Source organism: Lagenorhynchus albirostris, chromosome X (assembly GCF_949774975.1).
Source record: "Lagenorhynchus albirostris chromosome X, mLagAlb1.1, whole genome shotgun sequence".
In the NCBI taxonomy this organism is placed as follows: Eukaryota; Metazoa; Chordata; class Mammalia; order Artiodactyla; family Delphinidae; genus Lagenorhynchus; species Lagenorhynchus albirostris.
The window spans coordinates 2,880,861-2,904,235 of record NC_083116.1 but is presented as its reverse complement, the minus strand read 5'-3'; the positions used below and the strand labels follow the sequence as shown (position 1 = coordinate 2,904,235).

General features: G+C 40.7%; 1 protein-coding gene across 1 annotated transcript in view; it reads right to left on the bottom strand.

Moving 5' to 3' along the window:
* GABRA3 (gamma-aminobutyric acid type A receptor subunit alpha3) overlaps window positions 1-23,375 on the bottom strand; it is a 153,559-nt gene that overhangs the window by 2,411 nt on the left and 127,773 nt on the right. Inside the window, exons 7-8 of the mRNA XM_060137405.1 lie at window positions 17,596-17,748; window positions 13,528-13,739 (exon numbers count right to left, since the gene is read on the bottom strand). Of these exons, the coding sequence (XP_059993388.1) occupies window positions 13,528-13,739; window positions 17,596-17,748 (365 nt within the window). The remainder of the gene's footprint in view (window positions 1-13,527; window positions 13,740-17,595; window positions 17,749-23,375) is intronic.

Here is a 23,375-nt window from a genome sequence, read left to right as displayed (position 1 = left end):
TCACACACCTCACATTGTTCCCTTAATGTTACTTTGCTTCCCATCATCTGTTTTACTTCTTTACTTCCTAGTTGTTTCCTTCCTAGGTTTCTCTACTCCCACCCTCTCTTACTGACCCCCTTTCTCCTAATCTATTTCTATTTCTTTACTTCTTTACTTCAGAGTTCCCACCATTTTTATCGTTTTTTTTTCTTTAGACCACACTGCCATTTATCTTCCTGATCCTAATAATAACTTCTGCCCAATATTTACTGAATATTTACTGGGCCAAGAACTATGCTAGGTGTTTAGGGATACGTAGGAAGGTTAAAAGTTCAGTCCCTGTTTTCTAGGAGTTTACAGTCCAGCAAGGGAGAGAGCCTTGTGAACACATCATTGCCATATAATGTGATAAGAGTTCTAAGAGATATGAACAAAGTGTGATGGGAATTCAGTAGAGGGAGGGGCAAAGTACCTACAGGTGCTGGAAAAGGTGGCTCAGAGAAGGCAATGAGGATGGTGAGCTGGGTTGCAAAAGATGAGCAGGAGCTCACCAGATGAAGATGTAGCAAAGGTCAGTGCATAGGCCAAAGGCACTGCTTATTTGAGGGATGACAAGTAGTTTGCTGTAGTTGGATGACAGTGTGCATGGTAAAGGCCTGCCTGTGCTGGCTTCAGGGTTTTCATCAGGGAGGGGAAGGGGAACAAAAAAGGGGGTGCTGGTTTAAGTAAATGAGCAGTCTGACTAATGGACATTTAAAAAGCAATACTGTTCTTTCTCCTTGAGGATTGTAGTCACATTGCTACAAGTGGAGGGGGACAGAACTCTAAGGCTTCTAAGAACTGCGTAAATGCTTTAAATACTGCATGGGACTCATTTATAATTAGCAAATTCATTGTGAATACAGTCCTGCTGCTAAATGCCTCTGCTATTAAATAAAGGAGCACTTCACTTGTTTGCCTGCTTACTTATTAATTTGCTTAGTAATCTCTTTTTTTTTTCCATGGGTACACAAGAAAAAAAGGAAAAAAATGGAAAGAAAAAAACCACTACCCTGACTTTGCTAGAAGCTTTCACACTCACATATATTATTTCATTTAGTCATCTTATTAGCTGGTTACAACCAAGTCTCTGAAATAATCATTCTGAACAGCAAACACTTTATTTAGCTCTGTAGGCACTTTGTGTTCTATAGGTGGAGAAGCAGCAGTTGACTTAATCGCAGATTTTTTAAGTAATAAAAGAAAATTACCTTTTAATTTCCCTTGCCCTTTCCATCATGGCACATTTTAATCAGCCACTATAATTTTTACCTAAATTGTCAAAGAAGGGAAATCAAAGCCAAAGTTGTAGTGCTGAGAAGACAGAAGCAGGAGGCAGAGATTAATGGTTAATAATTCCCATTTCTGCATCTAGTTTTCTAATAATTCTCTATGCCCTGGAATTTGATAGATACAAACTAGTGACTTAACTTTGACCAAGATGCAATTCTGTTCTTACCTCCTTAGCCAATGCCAGGCTCTTAGCTACATGATAGATGTTTACAGAATGAAAAATGACCCCCCAAATAAAGATTCTTGATGTGATTTCTAGTTTTTTCCTCCTGAGTCTTGACCTCTCCTATACAGACAGCATATCTCTATAGTTCATCCTGGAGTAATTCCCATACCACCAAAATGAAATTGACTCTTCCAAATTCCTCCAAGCATTTTGACCTGAGGACAAGGACACTTTTCTTTCTAGAAGGCCACCTCATGTGGATTTTGGAATGAGGTAATGAAAACGTTTATGGATCAATGCATGTCCAACTCATGAGTTTTTCTCAGATGGCACTCATGTTTATTATTTCCAGAAGTGCTAATTAGAGAGTTAGTTGAAGCCCTGAATGTACCCGAGACCACCAGGACCTCAGAGTATATGCAGATATGGTCCTGTGACTCTGTGTTAACCCTGTAACATTCATCCAGTTTTCCTGAACCCCAGTTTTCAGAAGTGGGGCAAAGTAATGGAATATATGCTATGTTGGACTAAAAGACAAATCAGACAAAGACCCAATTTTTAAGTGCAAACAACCCAATTTTTTAAATGGCAAAGGACTTGAATAGACTTCAAACATCTTCTTCTCCAAAGAAGATATAGAATTGGCTAATAAGCATGTGAAAAGATCCTTAATATCACTGGTCATAAGGGAAATGCAAATCAAAACCACAGTGAGATACCACCTTACACCCATTAGGGTGCCTACTATCAACAATAAGAGCAATAAAATAAAAAAAGAAAATAACAAGTGTAGACAAGGATATGGAGAAATTTGAACCCTTGTTTACTGTTGGGAATGTAAAATGGTACAGACGCTATGAAAAATGGTATGTCAGATCCTCAAAAAATTAAAAATAGAATTAAAATATGACCCAGCAATTCCACTTTGGGGTATATACCCTGCAAATTTAAAGCAAGGTCTTAAAGAGATACTTGTACACCCATGTTCATAGCAGCATAATTCTCAATAGCCAAAAGATGAATGCAATGAAAGTCCATCCATACAGTGGGATATTATTCAGCCTTAAAAAGGAAGGAAATCCTGACACAGGTTACATGAATGAACCTTAAGGACGTTATGCTACATGAAATAAGCCAGTCACAAAAAGACAAATACTGTGATCCCACTTATATGAGGCACTGAGAGAAGTCAGATTCATAGAGACAGAAAGTAGAATGGTGGTTGCCAGGGGGAGACTGGAGGGGAGAATGGGAATTTCTGGTTTCATGGGGACAGAGTTTCAGTTTTGCAAGATGAAAAAGTTCTGGAAGTTGGCTGTACATTGTGAACATACTTATTAAAATTGGTTAAGATGGTAAATTTTAGGCTGTCTAATGAGGAACAGTAATTAAAATAAGAGAGAACTAAAATATAAGGGAGAACATAAGAAGTACACAGAAAGGCACAAATGCTGAGTCAAGTGAATTCAAAAGAGGAAGGGAGCATGCTGGATCAGGAAGAGGTCAGTAAGCCAATAGAAAGGGGAGAAAATGCAGGTGGAAGAGAAGTAATCACTGGCACCAGTTTACTGAGAGGGTGGGAGATATCCAGAGCATATGTGGGGAGGTACCTGGGGCCAGATCACAGCTAAGGAAAGAGCGGATGAGACTCAGATACTATCTATGGTTTATCAATTTTGTTTATCTCTTCGAAGAACCAACTTATAGTTTCATCGATCTTTTCTATTGTTTTTTTAGTCTCTATTTCATTTACTTTTGCTCGGATCTTTATGATTTCCTTCCTGCTACTAACTTAGGGTTTTGTTTGTTCTTCTTTTTCTATCTTCTTTAAATGTAAGATGAGGTTCTTTATTTGAGATTTTTTTGTTTCCTGAGGTAAGCTTGTATTACTATAAACATCCCTCTTAGAACTGCTTCTGCTGTATCCCAAAGATTTTGGATCACTGTGATTTCATTTTCATTTGTCTCCAGGTATTTTTAAATTTCCTCTTTGATTTCTTCAGTGATTCATTGGTTGTTTAGTAGCATATATTTTAGCCTCCATATGTTTGTGTGTTTTGTAGGGTTTTTTTGTGTGTGTGTGCTTGGTTCCTGCTCACATGGTGTTACGGTCAGAAAAGATGCTTGATATGATTTCAATTTTCCTAAATTTACAGAGGCTTGTTTTGTGGCCTAGCATGTTATCCCTCCTGGAAAATGTCCCATGTGCACTTGAAAAGAATGTATATTCTGTTGCTTTCAGATGAAATGACCTATAAATATCAATTAAATCCATCTGGTCTAATGTGTCATTTAAGACCAGTGTTTCCCTATTAATTTTCTGTCTGGATGATCTGCCTGTTGATGTAAGTGGGGTGTTAAAGTCCCCTACTATTATTGTGTTACTGTCAATTTCTCCCTCTATGTCTGTTAATATTTGCTTTATGTATTTAGGTGCTCCTATGTTGGGTGCATATATATATTTACAATTATTATATCTTCTTTTTGGATTGATCCCTTGACCATTATGTAATATCCTTCCTCATCTCCTCTATCTGTCTTTATTAAAGTCTATTTTGTCTGATATAAGTATTGCTACACTGGCTTTCTTTTCACTTCCATTTGCATGGAATACTTTTTTTCCATCCCCTCAGTCTGTGTGTGTGTCTTTAGATCTGAAGTGTGTCTCCTGTAGGCAGTATATATATGGGTCTTGTTTTTTTATCCATTCAGCTACTCTGTCTCTTTTGATTGTATCATTTAGTCCATTTACATTTAAAGTAATTATTGATATGTATGTTCTTATTACCATTTTGTTAATTGTTTTTGTCTGCTGGTGGGTGAGGCTGGTCCCAGGGCTAGAGCAGGCTCACTGGAGAGTGAGGCCAGAGCCTGGGGGGTTCTGAGGCTGGTGCCTGCCCACTGGTGGGTGAAGCTGAGTCCCAGGGTCTCTGGATGGAGGTCCCTGGTCTGGTGCCTGCACACTGGTTTGTGGGGCAGATCCTGTGCCCTCTGGTGGACAGGGCCATGTCCAGGGGCAGCTGTGGGCTCAGGGGATCTTAAGGCAGCCTGTCTGTTGGTGGGTGGGGCTGTGCCCATGCCCAGTTAGTTGCTTGGCATGAGGTGTCTCAGCACTTTTGCCTACAGGCAGGGATGGGTCCTGAGGCTTATAAGCTAGAGGGAGGATTTCACAATGGTGCTTACCAGCACCAGTGTCCTCTTGGTAGAATCAGCTCCCCAAATGGCTGCCACCAGTGTCTGTGTCCCCGGAGTGAGCTGCAGTTGCCTCCTACCTCTCTGGGAGACTCTCCAGATCAGTAGGTAGCTCTGACCCAGGCTCCTATTACTGCTTCTGCCCTGGATCCCGGAGCATGTGAGAGTTTGTGTACACCCTTTAAGAGTACAGTTTCTACTTCCCACAGCTCTCTGGGACTCTCGAGAGTGAGCCCTGCTGGTTTTCAAAGCCAAATGCTCTGGGGGCTCGTTTTCCCAGTATATGACCCACAAGCTATGGAGCCCAACATAGGGTCAGACCCCTCTCTCCTTGGGGAGAACCTCTGCAATGGTACTTATCCTCCTGTTTGTGGATTGTCCACATGGGTTTATGGAACTTGCCTATATTGCGACTCCACCCCTCCTGTCCATCTTGTTTGGTTCCTTCTTCATACATTAGTTGTAGAAGATCTTTTCTGGTACATTCCAGTCTTTTTCATCAATGGTTTTTCTGCAAATAGTTGTGATTTTGGTGTGTCCATGAGAGGAGTTGAGCTCAGGGTCTTTCTACTATACCATCTTGGCTGATCCACCTGTTTGTTTCTGTTTCAATCGATTCACCAGGGATAGAGTATGACTATTGTCAGGGCATTTACACCTACTTTAGAAAAGGGTGGGAAGGCCACCAGTTTATGAATACAAGTTAACCCACAGTGAATATCATTCACCCCAGAGAGAAAATATCAAGTGGTGACTCAATTTGTGGCTATTTTTATAGGAATGCCCCCAATTTTTTTAAACATCTTTATTGTAGTATAATTGCTTTACAATGGTGTGTTAGTTTCTGCTTTATAACAAAGTGAATCAGCTATACATATACATGTGTTCCCATATCTCTTCCCTCTTGCATCTCCGTCCCTCCGACGCTCCCTATCCCACCCCTCTAGGTGGTCACAAAGCACGGAGCTGATTTCCCTGTGCTATGTGGCTGCTTCCCACTAGCTATCTATTTTACATTTGGTAGTATTTATAAGTCCATGCCACTCTCTCAGTTCATTCGAGATTACCCTTCCCCCTCCCCGTGTCCTCAAGTCCATTCTCTACGTCTGCATCTTTATTCCTGTCCTGCCCGTAGGTTCTTCAGAACCTTTTTTTTTTTAGATTCCATATATATGTGTTAGCATGTGGTATTTGTTTTTCTCTTTCTCACTTACTGGGACAACATTAAATACACCAACATTCGAATTATAGAGGTCCCAGAAGAAGAAGAGAAAAAGAAAGGGACTGAGAAAATATTTGAAGAGATTAGAGTTGAAAACTTCCCTAATATGGGAAAGGAAATAGTCAATCAAGTCCAGGAAGTGCAGAGAGTCCCATACAGGATAAATCCAAGGAGAAACATGCCAAGACACATATTAATCAAACTATCAAAAATTAAATACAAGAAAAAATATTAAAAGCAGCAAGGGAAAAACAACAAATAACATACAAGGGAATTCCCATAAGGTTAACAGCTGATCTTTCAGCAGAAACTCTATAAGCCAGAAGGGAGTGGCAGGACATATTTAAAGTGATGAAAGGGAAAAACCTACAACCAAGATTACTCTACCCAGCAGGGATCTCATTCAGACTTGACAGAGAAATTAAAACCTTTACAGACAAGCAGAAGCTAAGAGAATTCAGCACCACCAAACCAGCTTTACAACATATGCTAAAGGAACTTCTCTAGGCAGGAAACACAAGAGAAGGAAAAGACCTACAATAACAAACCCAAAACAATTAAGAAAATGGTAATAGGAACATACATATCAATAATTACCTTAAATGTAAATGGATTAAATGCTTCCACCAAAAGACATGGACTGGCTGAATGGATACAAAAGCAAGACCCATATATATTCTGTCTACAAGAGACCCACTTCAGACCTAGGGATACATACAGACTGAAAGTGAGGGGATGGAAAAAGATACTCCATACAAATGGAAATCAAAAGAAAGCTGGAGTAGCAATTCTCATATCAGACAAATTTTTAAAAGCCATTAATGATAAGAAACTAAACTTTTCCAAACTATGGATGGAAGTTGAGCATTTTCTCTAATGTAAAATAAGATAAAATATTATTCTAGAGCATTCAAATATACTTACCTGAAAATAAGAAAAAAAACATAAGAATTACTGTGTTTCCAAAATTTAGGTAAGAATTTATGAATACTTTAAAAGCAGTTCTAAGAATAATAACTGTCTTCTTTTTAAAAGCAGAGGTTTATTTCTTCCTCTTAATTTGCTTCGAGTATTCTTAATTTTCAAAAAATTGAATCAAGGTAATAATGCACCTAGTTAAAAAAAAATAAATGTAAAGACTTAGAATGAAAACCAGGAAAGTCTTATCCCCATGTATCCCAACCTTGTCCAGCAATTCATAATTATTTTTAATTCTCTTAGCTGATACTTCTAACAGTTATTTATATATTTCTAAATAATATGCTTATACTGCTATCTGTTTTGCACATAACCATTCATCTTTTCATGATAATGATTTACCTCACTTATGCAACCCTTCCTCCATTTTCCAATACAATTATAACAATATTTTTAGTTCAATCAATAATAAATCATATCATTATAAATGACTATATAAATACCTCTAACCTCTTGCTACAAACTGCACTGGTTCCTCTCCAGGTGCGCTTGCTGCATAGATTTCATCTTACGTATTCCCTTCATCTATCTCCTCTGTAGGGTACCCTTTTCTCTGGATCCAATGTCGTTCCCTTTTTTGTTCTGTTCTCTTGTTTTAGTAGAACATATCCTCCAGTATTTTCCTAAGGTGGAATGCATGGGAAGTGACATTTCTGAGTTCCTGCAGGTCTGAAAATAACTACTCTACCTTTTCACTTAAGTGATACTTTGGCTAGGCATAGGATTCAAATCCTCAGATTTAGGGTTTACAGCTCCACTGTCTTTCAGCATCCAATGTAGCTGAGAAGTCTGATGCCATTCTGCTAATCATTTCTTTGTAGATAACATTTACTGTCTTTCTAGAATCTCTTTAGACTATCATTTATCCCTGGTTTTCTAAAATTGCAAGATGATGTCACTTTACGTGGGCCTATGGGGACAGTTTCAATCTGGATGCTTATATCTTTCCATTTGTAAAGATGTCTTGTTCTTTGTTAATTTCCTTTGCTCTCGTTTCTCTGTTCACTCATTCTGCAGCTTCTGAGTTGGATGAATTTTCTGGATTCATCTCTAAGCCCCTTAACCTTTTCTTTTACATTCTCCATTTAGTTCCTTTTTACCCTACTTGTAGGGAGATTCTCTTCAGTTTATTTTCCCACCTCTCTATTGAAATTTTTATTTTGGCAGTTATTTTTCATTTCAAAAGCTCTTCTTTATTCTCTGATTTCCTTTTATATTAGCATCCTATTCTTATTTTATGTATGTATTTACAACTATAAGATAAAATTTACTTTTGTTTTTCTTAAATTCTCTTTAATTCCCTGAATTATCTCTGTTCCTGCCAAGATGAGTTTTGTTTTTGTTTTTTTTAATCTTTTCTTTTTCACGTTGAAAATTTCACTTTGGTAATCCTTGGTATCCCAGTTTTATTTGGCAACATAAAAGATGTCTGTATGCTCAGTGTACCTGAGCTGGGCTTGCTGATTTGCAAACTATGATTTAAGAAGATTATTTGGAAGGAGGTCATTTTATGGGGTACTCCAAAATGTCACTATGTAGAGGTCTTTTCTCTGGAGACATTCAGCTTCTTTAGAAGAGAAGCTTCTGCTGTTCTTCAGGAAAGTATACATCTGGCTGTAGACATTTTACATGTTGGGCAGGCTCTGGGGTCTTGACTACTTTGTACACAGACTTTTAGCCAATCCCCCTAATTGCAGCCCCATGATTTACTGTCTGCTGTACCAAGCACCTTGAATACTGAGTTTCTCTGGGGTTCTATCTTACTCCAGCTTGATAAATCAGTTCTTATTCTCTCTTTCCCCATTCATTTTTCTTGAAAAATGCATTACAGTCTCTTGTCTGACTGAAATCCTTCTCCAGATCTCCTGGTACTTGTGGGTTTAAACCTATTTTATTTCTTTACCCTCATTTTAATGGAATTTTTAAAGGAAGCAGTGATAAAACATGTAGTTGTTCCTCAGAAGCCCAGAATTCATCTATTTTGCAGAGTGCTATTATAAGGTAGTCGTTAGTCATTTGTCTTCATTTGAAAATGAATTTTTGTTCCTACCTACCCCTTCTTTTCCTTTCCTTTATCTTTCCCCTCACATTTTATCTAATCCTTGATCATAGTACAGATCAGAAATAGATTTTTGAATCATTTTTATTAGTTTTAAACAGTTTTGTGCTCACCCATTCTAGCTTTGTGAGGCAAATAAGGTTTAATATGTCTCTTTAAAGAAGGAAAAAAGCAGAATAAGTTATGATTAAATTTCACTATTTTTACTTTTAATGCACTTCATTTTTTTGTCCTGTGGGTCAGTGGTTCTCACTGTTAGTTCATTCATATTGTAGCAGTGTAGACAAAGCACAGCACCCTCACATTAGAGATCCATTTTTACACATTCCATTGGTTTTTTTTCAAATCTCATAATCAACATCCTTTCAATAACTTAAATAGATTGACCACGGAGAGGGACTAAGGAGGACGACTGAGATCACCATCTTTGCAGAAGACTTTTAGATCATTCTTTTTGTTCTCTTTTTTTCATTTTCAGTACTCCTTGGAATTAGAGAAACAGTTATCATTTTTGACATCTACATTTACAGTTTCTTAATCTATTCTAGTGCTCTCTGTACCTTCAAACCACCACTGCATCTCTTCCCAGTCACAAAAAAAAGTCTACCATATTTTTCACAAGGTATCCATGACTGCCTTTCAGATATCTGAAATTAGCAATCATCATCCCCTTAATGCATTTGTCCCTTCTCCACTGTAGTAACCAAACTGGAACAGCATATTTTAAACATGGTCCAACCTGTACAGAATAAAAGGGGCTTATCATCTCACTTGGTCTAGGTAACTTCTAACTCAGACTCAAACAAAATTTGGCTTCTCAAGAGTTATACCACATGGATGGCTTATATTAAATTTGCCATTTTCCTATATCCCAGCATCTTATTTATAATATACAATTTTTGTTAAGTTTTTTTATCCTAGAACTAACTTTTTTAGAATCTATGTGTAAGAATATATACACTACCACGTATAAAATAGTTAGCTAATCGGAACCTGCTATAAAGCACAGGAAGCTCAGCTTGGTGCTCTGTGATGACCAAGATGGGTGGGATGGGGGGTTAAGTGGGAGGGAGGTCCAAGAGGGAGGGCATATATGTATACATGTGACTGATTCACTTCATTGTACAGCAGAAACTAACACAACATTGTAAAGCAATTATGGTCCCATAAAAAAATTTAAAAAGAAAATAAAATGTTAATCTGTTGATTTCAGCCTGTTCTTTCAAACTTCAGAAATTCTCTTTGATTCTAATTCAGAAGATACTCCTCTTCATTAATGCCAGTTTACAAATTTGAATCTCCTACATTCTATATCTTCATTTAAGTCACAGATGACAGCATTTAAGAGGGAAGGGTCAAGGACAAAGCCCTGTGGCTTATCACAGGAACGTCCATTCAGGTTGATGACCCTCCATCAATGAATTATATTTGATTTCAGTTGATCAACCAACTACATCAGCATAATTGTATTACTTTTTCTACTGCTGTTTCTTCTTCATGAAGACATAATTTTAAAAAGTTAGTCAGATGTCTTTTCATGAATTTTCTTAAGGTTAGTTTGGCATAATTTCTTCTTAGTGAACTCAGGCTGGCTATCAATAGTTAGTGCTAACTGCTCTTAAAACATCTGTATAATAATATATTCTAGGGAATTTTCAGTTTAATATGTCAGAGTAAGGACATCTTTGCTCCCTTTTCTTCTCTGTAACCAATCAAAATTATAAGAAAAATGAGATATAGAAACCAAAACTCTACCTTTGATGAAAATTGAAAGCATTTTCTCATCCCAAAAAGTAAGGGCTCCCAAATGCAGTAAAAATTGTATCAGGGTGAAGAAGACACAAATGCACTAAAAATTGTATCAGGATGAAGAAGACACTGAGGATGCCTACTGTTCTGGATTTCAGGCCAAGAATAGAGTCCTAAAGGTGGGTGGCAGGACCTGAGTGAGAAAACAAATGACCCTTGTTTTGAAACAAAATGGTTTTAAGGCTGGTAGTGAGAACATCCTGGAATACTGTTTGACCACCACAGAGTAGAGAGGAGGTAGAGACTGGAAAAATTAGAGGATACAATACTACACATATGCGCGTGCACACACTCTCACACACACACACACACACACTACACCATACATAGAGGACTTTCTTGTGAGTTATTTATAAGAATTTATATAGATAACAGATCATGGTCAAACTACTCACTTTCAACTACATACTCTCAACTACTCACTACCATCCTACTCATTCTCTCAGTCCCTCCCCAAAATGATACTTTCACACATAGCAGTGCTAGTAAAGAACTCCTCTAATACAACTTCAAGTAACAATTGAAAAACAATAATATGGTATTGATGCAAAATATGTTACAAGGAGAAGAAATAACCAATAAAGGACTGTGTAACAACACACAAAACAAACATAGAATACATGAAAAGCTAAGTCAGCAGAAATCATAAAATGAATATAAGGAAAAATAATACTGCTATAGAAATGAAGGAGAATAGGCATGGGTGAAAATGTTCAGAGACATGGAAGACACACTTGAGAAAAATGAGAAAAATGAAATGGAAAATAACAGTTACAAATTACTAGAGAAAAATGGTAGATATGGAGGACAAAGTTCTATTATATGTATAATCTGCACTTCTAGGAAGATAACAGATCAAAGATATGTTTCAGGAAAGCTTTCCTGAAACAAAGACACTTGTGAATCCATAGGCTTAAAGGGCAACATGCTGTCCTAGGAAAAATTCATAAAGATAGATCAAGATATATCCTTGTAGGGCTTCCCTGGTGGCGCAGTGGTTGAGCGTCCGCCTGCCAATGCAGGGGACACGGGTTTGTGCCCCGGTCCGGGAAGATCCCACATGCCGCAGAGCGGCTGGGTCCGTGAGCCATGGCTGCTGAGCCTGCGCGTCCGGAGCCTGTGCTCCACAACGGGAGAGGCCACAACAGTGAGAGGCCCACGTACCACAAAAAAAAAAAAAAAAAAGATATATCCTTGTAAAGTAACTGGTATTTGTAAATAAAAGACACATTCATATGGGTTTCTAGGCCATAAAATCACCCCTCCCCCATTATGTGAGAGATTCTCAGGCAGGTTTTAAATTTCTTCACACCAACATTCAGTGCTAGAACTGAATATAGCAGCCAATGTCTATGTGGACATCAGAGAAAGAGAATGTGACCCACAAATTGTACAACAGCCCAAATATAATTTAAGTATAAACACAAATGACAGATAATTTTACACATGTAAGATGGTAAGAAATATGGTTCCCATGAACCCTTCTTAAAGAAACTTCCAGAGGACAGCCTTGAGATAACTAAGCAATGAACAAAAAAAATGGATAAAAGGACTATTTTGAGAAAAGAGCCTATGTAAATGTAAAACTATGACTAAGCAACTATAGAAATTATGGCTGCATAAAAGCATGTAAATGCTATAAAACTTGACAATGCAGAAAAAGTAGTATAACAAATAAAAGTTGGGAGATGACAGGGACTGGTTATTTCTTCATAATTTATAGCAAGGAGTTAATAAATTCTATCTAAATAAATAGTTAAAATCTATTCTAAAATTTTTCCAACTCACCAGTCTATATTCTATGGAATCTATTCCTCCGGTTTGAAAAGTCTTCATTATGTTTTCTCTTCTCCATGATTCTTCAAAGAGTACTAGAATGGTTCTGGGACCATATCTGCCAGTTCTTTTTAGCATCTTGGGTTAGTCTTCATCTAGAGCTAGAGATCTGAGCTCTTTTAAAGTAGCCAAGGACAACAATCTTGATTTCACTGTATTCATGTTTTTATTTTTACCAATTCCAGGTGGTTTACTGGCATTTTCTCTCTCTTTTTTCTTCCTTCCCATCCACTAATCCAATTAACATTTATTCAGCTTTTACTGAGTCAGACGCTGTGCAAGGATACTAGCTAGTTAGAAAGAATGCAGACAAGCCCCTGCCCTCAAGAAGTTCAGTCTAGTGAGGAAGCAGACAAATAACTCTAATACAAATAAATGCTCTTAATATCATGAGCACCCTCCCCCCACCTCAAGAAAAGCTAAAGGTATCTGCATGATTCTGGAAATATTCTATGGAGAAAATAGCACTTCATCTGGGTCTTAAAGACTAAGCAGGTCTTTATCAGGCAGGAAAATAAGAAAAGAACATTCCAGGTAGAGAGTAAAAAATAAGCAAAGACATAGAAGGAATGATGATCACTTTTGTTTGATGGTAATGGGAACATACTGGAAAAGTGAGGGGCAGAAGTGGCCCTAGAGACTGTTTTCTGGGTTGAAGATAAAGTCCACTCTTCTGGGTACAACAGGTTCCCCTTGGGTTCAGCAGTATCACACTTATGTTTGATCCCTCACCACAAGACATCAGCCCTCCATGATACCTACCCTCTTTTCTTTGCCCCCAGCAAACACTCCACACTGCCAAGAAGCACTCCAGTTGAGAATTGGATTGATGACCCCAGTGAATAGCACACAGCCCTGGCCAGTTCCCACAGGCTGCAGGCTGCCCACTCCTGGTTCCAATACAGTTCTCTCAGGGAGTGCTTCCCAGCCCCCACCCTTCCTGTATCTTACCTTCATTTCCAGGGCCTCTGGCACCTTCTTGCCTTCCCAAGCCCAACTCCGCTTTGTGAAGTAGTTGACAGTGGCAAATTCAATCAGCGCAGAAAATACAAAGGCATAACAGACGGCTATGAACCAATCCATGGCCGTCGCATATGCCACTTTAGGTAAGGAGTTTCTGGCACTGATACTCAAGGTGGTCATGGTGAGAACAGTGGTGACACCTGGGGAGAGAGAAAATGACAACCAGTTGCCAGTGAAAGACATTTAGAGTATATCTGATGATATCACCAACTTCCTGCTTGAAAGGAGGAGCTACACCCCACCCAAAATGGCCCCTTTAAAGTAAAAACCAGAGAATGTCAAAACAGAATGGTTCTGCCTAGTAACCACCCCATCCCAATTATCACAGGAATAGGAATCTCCAGTATAGCACTTAAAAGTTGTCCTCTAACCTCTGCTTAAACATTTCCATTGAAAAGTAGGTAACCTATTTCATTGTAAGAGAGCTTTCTAATTAGAAAAATCTACCTTATGAGCTGAAACCTGCCTTTCTCTAACTCCTGACACACTGACTGATCTCAGAGCTCTCTCTGGCGACACAAGAAAGAAAAGTCTGCTTCTTCATTTCTGGGACAGGACTTCAGAGAGTTGGAGAGGGTGGCCATAGTTCCTTGTGTGTCTGTTCATCTCCAGAACATGGCCAGTTCCTTCTTTCATTTCTCTTCCTTCCCCATTCTGGTAAGTTATCTTCTGAACAGACCAGAACTGAGCCCAAGACTCAGGACATAGTCTGAGCTTAGTAGGAGTTTCATTTCCCTTATTGTGAACACTATTCTCCTAATAACACAACAAACTATTGTGGAAAATTGTTCTTCAGCTGCATCACAGTCTAGGTCCTATTGAATTTGTGAACAACTAAAACTATTCTAACATCTGTTTCTTATGAGTTTTGCCAAACCACAGCTTGCTTTTAAATGGATTGATTCTTTTTCTTGGTGGTGTTTATTAACCTAAATTTAAGGCTTTCTTTTATTCACTTTTAAATTCTATTAAAAATTTATTTCTAATCTGTTCATATATTAGATATACATATGAGCTATATAGTGTTGTGGTTAACAATATGAGCTTTAGAGTCAAACTGAAATAGACTCAAATTCTGGCAATCCCACTTACTTGTAATATGACCTTGAACAAGGTGTTTTACCCCTCTAAGTTTTGTCATATGTAAAATGTGTGTGATGATACCAGACTCAGAGATTTGTTGGGGAATCAAATGAGATAGATGATGTTCATAAAGCCCACAGCACAATATCTGGCACAGAGTACTCACTCAATAAATAGCAGCTTCTATAATTAACATCACTCTTATTTTTACTCTTGTTATTAACAATAGTATTGCCATAATTATATAATTAATTATAGTAGTCTAATTATAATCACATTTTAACAATAGTAATTTTATAATTGTTAGCAAGAGTATTCTAGTCTTGAATATCTACACTAGAAGCAGGAAGTCCTCAGTTCTGCCACTTACTTGCTTTGTATCTTGGGCAATTTCTTTAATCTCTCCTTGCCTTTTTCTCCCCATCTATGAATATTCCCTACTGTCTCTCCCAGAATTTTGATGGTGCAGTTGTGTACCCAAAATCATCCAGAATTGAGGAAGAAGGAATAGTCAGAACCTCTTTCTGATTCCTCAAGAAGACGGGGAATGTGACCCTCATGAGCCTGGGTCAAGTAGGGCATGGAAGGTAGTCGTAATGGGGTGAGAGATATTACACAGAGAAGCAAGCAGATATGGCCTATTAACTATTAACTCTACCCAGAGAGACAGCCATGTGTGCTGCAGCCTCTGGACCCTCTTTTCATATCTTGATTCCTTGAGTACCTTACTTACATATTTACTATATAAATGAAAATCCAGACTGGAAAAGACTTAATACAGTTTCAGCAGACAGATTCTAAAGGAGCACCTTTGCACAAACTAGGCAGAGAGTTAGAAAAAACACATTTTAAGCCCTGTCAGGAATTAGCCATACAGCTAGCACCTCATAACAAACTATCTGAATTTGTAGCCTGGTAAATTCTGAGAATGGATCTAAGGCTCAGTAACCCTCTGATCACACTGAGCAAGAAGTGATTCACAGAAGAAACAAATTATCTCATTTATGGTTATCAGCAAATGCAATTGTCCACACTCGCACATTTATAGCAGTGCCAAAGCATGGATGGCGGGAACTATATTGCAACACAAGTATTTATGTGCCATATCTCAGTAGAGATGTTTAGAACTCTAGTCTCTAAGGCTTAATTAAAACTGTCATCTTGTGAAGAGCTCTTAGCTAGTCAGAGCTGGTAGGACCCTCAATCAAGCATTTGGTGCACTTCATGGATGGACAAAGAGGTTTGGCATTTTAAAAGAGGTCCAGGCCTGCCACCCAGTGCTTCTCTTTCAAGATTCTTCTACAAAGTCTTTTTGTGACTGCCCTCCTCACTTCCTTTGAGCACTTCTAAAAGTCTAATATGCTTCTTTGATAATGAATGTCTGTCCCACTCAACTAAAGTTGCTTGAGATAATGCAAGATATTCTCCCCATCTCAAAATCCTTAACTTAGTTCGGATCTGTAGGGTCCTTCTTGCCCTTTAAGCTAACATTCACAAATTCCAGAGATTAGGACATGGGTATCACTGGGGGCCATTATTAAGCCTACGACAGCCCTAGTTCTAACCCTTAATTTCACTCAGGCTAAAAGTCTTTCTTGTGTAACCTTAAAACTCAAATTCTTATCTACCAAGACTAGTAGTCCATCTATCCATCCATTTTCCTGCTACAACAGTATAAGCTCATGTGATTAACATTCCAGTTTTCACTTCCTTCTTCCATTTGGGCCACTGAGTATTTTCTTTCATTTCTTATGAGTTCAGATATTAAAAAAGAGTATTTTCTATATTTTATCTGCTTTTCTTAGGATTTTGTAGAGGAAGATTTTTCAGGGTATCTAGTTTGTAATATTTCCAATAATTGGGCATCTTTAATCTACTCCTATATAGATTCTGCTCCCCCAACTCCACTAGAACTGTTCTTTTCAAATCACTAGCACCCAAGCATATCATGATACCCAACAGTTTTTATCTACATTTTACCTAAACACACAGAATTCACCCCAGAGGATTACTCCCTTCTTCTTGAAACACTCACCTCTCTTGACTTCCATGATATCACACCCTTCTAATTTTTTTTCTTTTTTCTTACTTTACAGGTTATTATTTCTCTTCCTCCACTACTGTCTCCTCTTCTACCTGACCTAAAATGCTTCTTCTTTCTGAAACAACATCATTTACTCTCTAACTACACAGTAAAGCTTCGGGATATCAGTAGGAAATATCGGTAGAAAAGTCTTCTTTGTGAGTACTCAGTGTATCCAAGTATATGGAGACAGTTTAGTAGATTAAAAGAGTTAATTAATGTTTATCTCCTAAAAAACAATCTTACAGTGGGAAAAACAGGCAGAAAATGTTTTATGTGCTTTAAGTCCCCCAGGGAAAAGTGCTAATGACATGCAAATCTCTTCCTAGACAACAGTAAATTCCTATTGAAGAAAATTTCTCTAATTTTAAGTACTATTTTAAAAACCTTCAAACTCTGTATAGCTCTTACTGAATATCAGATAATTCATACTTTCAAAAGGCTAGAGGAGAAGCAGCAAAGTCAGATGGTCCTATAAAAAAAAATGGGTCATAAGAAAGCCCCGATCTACTTCTCTGTTGCCAGCTTAGTTTCCCACCCTTCACTTTCTCCAGCTCTGCCCACTAATTTCCTCTCCTTTTCACTGAAGGCTCCGTCCCTCTCCAGCTCCTGAAGCAAACCTGACTGAGACAGGAAGCATTTCAGTAAATCTTAATACTCCAACACTCTTATTACCACTGCCTTTAAAGAATTCAGTTGCTAGAAACACCAAGATCCAGTGACTTAGTTACTAATGCTGGGCTCAGGTGTTCCTCACATTCACTCCAGTAATGGTTCTTCCACCTTCCTCACCCCTGCCCCTGCCACATTCTCCATAAAACAACACTCACCAAAGACCGTGCGGGCAGGGACAGACTCTCTGTTGAGCCAGAAAGACACTTGTGACAGAATGACAGTCATGATACATGGCAAGTAGGTCTGGATCACAAAGTAGCCAATTTTTCGCTTGAGATGGAAGTGGGTTGTCATGACGACATATTCTCCTGGAGAGTAAAATTAGACATTATGCAGCCAAATAAACATTGCTGGATCAAGGTGGGCCCCAATTCAGTTCACAAAGCTCCTTAACCTTATACTCAAAACAAGACATTGCAGCACCTCTCAGGTACATGTAACCAGATCTCTTTAATAATCATGAAGTAGTACAGAGGTGGGTTTTTTTATTTTTTGGTGAAAATGTTACCAAACGCAAGTCTGTGTGCCCAATGCAGTGACGCCAAACAATACTGAAACACATCGGAGTCTGGAGCAGAGAAAGAATTATTGCAGGGCCATGCAAGGAGATGGGAGGCTCACGCCTTAAAAACCCCGAACTCCCCAAAAGCTTTCCACAAAGCCCTTTTATAGGAAAGGTGAGGGAGGGATGTGGTTAGTTGTTGCAAACTTCTTGGTGTCAGATCCTTTGTTCTTGAGGTCAGGTCATGGTCAGGTCATGATGTTCCTGTAAACCTCCACCAAAATAAATGTTATTCTCTGTTCTGACAAGAAAAGGAAGGGGAGGCATTTATTTTGGTCTCCATGCCTCCTTGCAGCTTTTAACAAATCCCATAAGCAAAGCAATGTCATTACCGCTCAATTTACATGTTCAAGGTTCCAAGGCTCCGAGGTCAGGTCCTAGCTAAGAGGAGGGGGCACTCTGCAGGCCGGTCACCCTGTCTGGGAATGTTCATCCAGCACCCAGTCTGGGTCCTCCCACTAGTGCCCAGGCCCAGCTGAAAAGGCAGGTCTCAGCTGGTGGTGCCTGCAGGGCCAGGTCCCAGGACCCTGCCCAGCCATCATCACTGACAGAGCCAGGCGCCCAGGACCCAGCTGGCCCTCAGGCTTTTATTTAAACTGGAGAGAATCTGACGCTTCCATGGACTGTGACGAATGGAGACTGCCACCACCATTACGTTGCTGAGGTGGGGATGGGGGAGAGGTTCACTGCTGCTTCAAGGCCTGAGCCTGGCCAGTGGGCAGTGGTAGAGGGGGCTCTGGAGCTCTGTGGGACACAGCCCTCAGCCTGTCCCCAGGCCCCCCAGTTTACCTGCCAGGCCCCCCAGCTCACCCACCGCCCTGAGGCCAGAAAGCCTGGAGGGCCTGGGGAGAGGGCCGCCATCCACACTCTCACCACACTCTCTGACTCGAGGACCCCTGTGAGCTGACTGTTGTCTGAGTGGGCCCTCTGAACCCCATGGCAAGGGTCTCATGCTAACCACTGCACACCTGCCCTGCCCTTGTTACATCCTAGGAGGGCACTGCAGGGGCGTGGACAGCAGCTGAGCTGAGGGGTTCACACCATCCAGTAACAGATGTCTGGCATGTGGGTGGGCAGAGGCCGGCATCTTGGGCCCCGGGCCCGGGCACCAAATGTCCCCTGTACTGGCGTGGAGGGACCATTTGGGGAGCGTGTCAAATCCTGTATCCTAGTGTGGTAGTCCCAGCCGGCCCGTCTGTCCAGGCTTGCACTGCCCCACCTCGGGGAGGACTTGGTAGGAGCAGGCAGGCCAGGCAGCTGCATTATTTCCTCCGGGGCCATTTCCTGTCCTCCCTGACCTTGGGGAGGGCAAACACCCCAGCTTCCTGGCCTCCCCTTGCTGCCAGAGGCACCCCCACAATGCCTGTGCTGGGACCTTGCACGTCAGATGCGATGAGCGACCACCCCATCACAAGGTCACAATGTTCCAGCCGCAGCACCTTCAACTGGCATTTCACACCAGCAGAGGGTCTCCCAAATTCACAGTCACAACATTGCCATCTCCACTGGTCTGCTGGTCTACCTGTCAGTGTGCCTGCATGGAGACCTGAAACACCCCAGACTCAGACTCACCCAAGACGACAAGCTGCAATGTGTGTGTGTGCCTGAGGCTGCTGCAGCGCACTGCTCTTCCAGGCCTTGGGCGGCAACTGCTGGGGCAAACGGGGAGAGCGCATAAACGAGGCCAGTCCTGAGGAAAATGACCCAGGGAAACTGCCACTGTGGGGATCAGTGTGACACTGACTGTTGGTGGAATGGGACCATTAGTGTGCCCGCACTGTCCCTATTACAAAAATATATGCTTAGCAGCGTACCAACACAGCTTTCTCAGAGCAATTTTGACACGAGTTCATTCAAATATATTAATGTCCTCATGTAAATAATAATTAAAAATAATCTCTTCTATAGCATTTGCTATGTAACATTCTTAAAGTATTTAATCTTCACAATAACCCTATGAGGTCGGTACTATTGTTATACTCATTTATGGGTCAATAAACTGAGGCAAAGAGAGACTGAGCAATTTGCAGAAGATTACCCAGCTAGTAAGTAGGAGAGCCTGAATTCAACTCCAGATGGGTTGGCTCCACAGCTTATGCTTTCTAACCACTACGCTCTACTGTTTGAATGGATTTATTGGGTTAAAACCTAAAGTTCACATAGCAGAATATGGGCTGGCCTACATCACCCCTCTTCAAAATAAGAGTGAACACGTGTTAAGCTCTTACTATATACCAAACAACTTTGAGCGTTTTTGGAGTATTAACTTTATACCCTCCCATCAACTCTGTAATCCAATAGTTAATTATCAGTTAATTATAAAATTATGCTGGATTTGTCAGAAGCATTTTACATATTGAGCACTCCATCCTCCTGGAATGAATCTCTTCACCAAACTCCTAGGCCATGTTGCTCTTCTGGTTTCCCTCCTACATCATGACCTGTCCAATCTCCTTTGCTGGTTCCTTTAAATTCTCAACATTTGAGATTGTCATGACTCAGTACTCTTTTCTGTCTCACTCCCTTGGCATTCTTATCCAGGCCTGTATCTTTAAATAATATCTTCAATTTTGATAATGCCCCAATGTATATTTTCTGCCTGGGCTTCCTACTTGTTATGGGTTGAACTATGTCTCCTGGAAAGATATGGTGAATTCGTAACCCTGAATACCTCAAAATGTGACCTTCTTTAGAAAGAGGCTTGTTGCAGATATAACTAGTTAAGATGAGGTCGTACTGGAGTAGGATGGGACCTAATACACTATGACTGATGCTCTCTTTTCAAAAGAAGAGAGAGACACAGGGAGATGTGTGATGACAGAGGCAGAGACTGTAATAGGGGCGGGGCAGGTACGAGCTAGAGCAGCCCCGCTCAGCCATTGGTTGGTGTCACAGTGGGCTCCTCCCCCAAGCAAGCAACCGTTAGCAATCAACTGTCAACAAACTACCATTAGTGGTCCCACTCAACCACTGGTTGTTATTCCTTGCTCCAACAACTGATCTGATTTATTGGCCTGTTGTGTGGCAAGCAGAATGAGCTTGGGCTTGGTAACAAATTTTTGGCAAAGCTAGCCAGGAGCCTTTCTGCTTGTGGCCAGCCAGCCCAGGTTGGGGAATTTTCGGGTAAGGCCCTAGCGGCTGCTGGGTCCACTTGTCCTGAGGATCTTCCCTTCAAAATTCCCTGAAGTGGCACCGGCTGCCCCAGCGCTTGGTAGTTGGAGCAAGGAACCAACATTTGGGAGCCGATGGGCTCCATATAGTAGGGTAAGTCACTCTGGTGTGTACAACAGGGAACATTTTCCCCTCTCAATTTGGGCTTTTGCTCTAAGGGACAAGCCAATTTGTTCATTTGATTGGGGTACCCTGTTGGAGAGGGGAATCGCTGTTGGACTCTACCTGATTTGTGAACTGATTTATTTGCTTTTGTTTTGTGTTCATTTGCTTTTTTGTTTGTTTGTTTGTTTGTTTTTGTGGTACGCGGGTCTCTCACTGTTGTGGCCTCTCCCGTTGCGGAGCACAGGCTCCGGACGCGCAGGCTCAGTGGCCATGGCTCACGGGCCCAGCCGCTCCGTGGCATGTGGGATCTTCCCGGACTGGGGCACAAACCCGTGTCCCCTGCATCGGCAGGCGGACGCTCAACCACTGCGCCACCAGGGAAGCCCCATTTGCTTTTGTTTTGCGTTCATTCATGATGGAATCTGTTTGTGTCTTTGGTATTGGAATTTGCCTGTGCTTTTTGTGTTTTGTTATTCTTGAACTTATAAATATGGGAAATACTCCATCTGTCCCTAAGGAAAGCCCCTTGGGGTATATCTTAAATAAATGGGCAAAATACAGCTATGGGCCTATGACTAAGGAAGAGATGATATTCTATAGTAATAGTGTGTGGTCCCAATATACGTTAGGATCAGGAGAGTGATGGCCCTTGAATGGATCACTTAATTATTATACAATCTTGCAATTACAATTGCTTTGTGAAAGAGCATGTAAAAGTGATGAGATTCCATATGTAGAAGTATTTATGCTATTGAATCAGGAGAGAAAGAAGTCAGATAGCTGCCACCTTATGGTACAGCTGTCTGAAAGGAAAACTAAGGGAAAACCTGTTCTACAAAAGGGAGAGGGGGAAAGTGAGAGTGAGGACATGTTATTTCAAAACTTAAAACCCCCTCTGGCCAACCTGGCTCCTCCACTGGCCGAGCAGACTGCAACAGCAGTTGTTCCGACAACCCCCATGCCACCAACATATTCACGGCCCCGTTTCCCCTACTTATGGAGATCAATTAGAAGTTTCTATGTTAACCCTCGTGGCACAGGGGCCTGGTTTGGTGTCACCATCTAAGACCCAACAGGCCACCCAATTTGGACTGGGAGCCACTTTCGGAGCAGGGCAATTTCCCTTGTGCCAATATCCCATAGGAAGCCTTAGTGCAGATGGCCAACAAACTGTGTTTCTATGGATGCACAAGCCATTCTCAACTTCAGATTAATTGGAAAAACCATAACCCTACATACCAAGAGGACCCCCTCCATATGACTGAACTTCTCACTTCTATCTTTGCCACTCACCATCCCTCTTGGGCAGACATTCACACTCCTATGAATATGATGCTTACTGGGGTTGAAAGAAGGATGGTTGTTGACAAGGCTAGAAAGGAATCACACCAGCTCCATCTACCAGATCCAGATGAAGCTCCAGAAGCAAATCTGGCAGTTCGTATTGCTGAGCCTGACTGGGATCCTAATAATGGGGGCATGCCGCTTCTAGAATATTATAGGAAATGTGTCTTAGTGAGTCTTAGAAAGGGAGTACCCAGGCAAAAGAGCTTAGACAAAATTCAGGAGATACACCAAAAACCAAATGAGGATCCATCAGAATTTCTAGAAAGAATTTATCAAGCTTATAGGTGCTACACTGATGCAGACCCTGAGGCCCCCCAAAATATGAGAATGGTAAATGTGACCTTCATTGGGCAAAGCGCCCCAGGTATAAGAAGAAAATTACAAAAGTTTGATGGTGCACTTGGAATGAACCCTTCTCAATTGGTAGACGTTGCTTTTAACGTGTTCAACAGCAGGGCACAACGACAGAAGCAAGAGGATGCAAGATGGAACGCCACTTTGCTGGCAGCAGCATTGGATTTCCGGAAGGCTACTAACCCGGAGAGAGGTAAGCCACCACTGGGGAGAGAACAATGCGCTTACTGCAAGGAGGAAGGGCATTGGAAAAAAGATTGCCCTAGGCTGAAGAATAAGAAAGAAAACAATAAAAGAAAGATAGGAGCCTCTCATATGGTAGAAAGGGAGGAACACTCTGATAATGAATGAAGAGGCCCGGGGCTCCCTTGGACTTGAGACGTCCAATTCCAATTT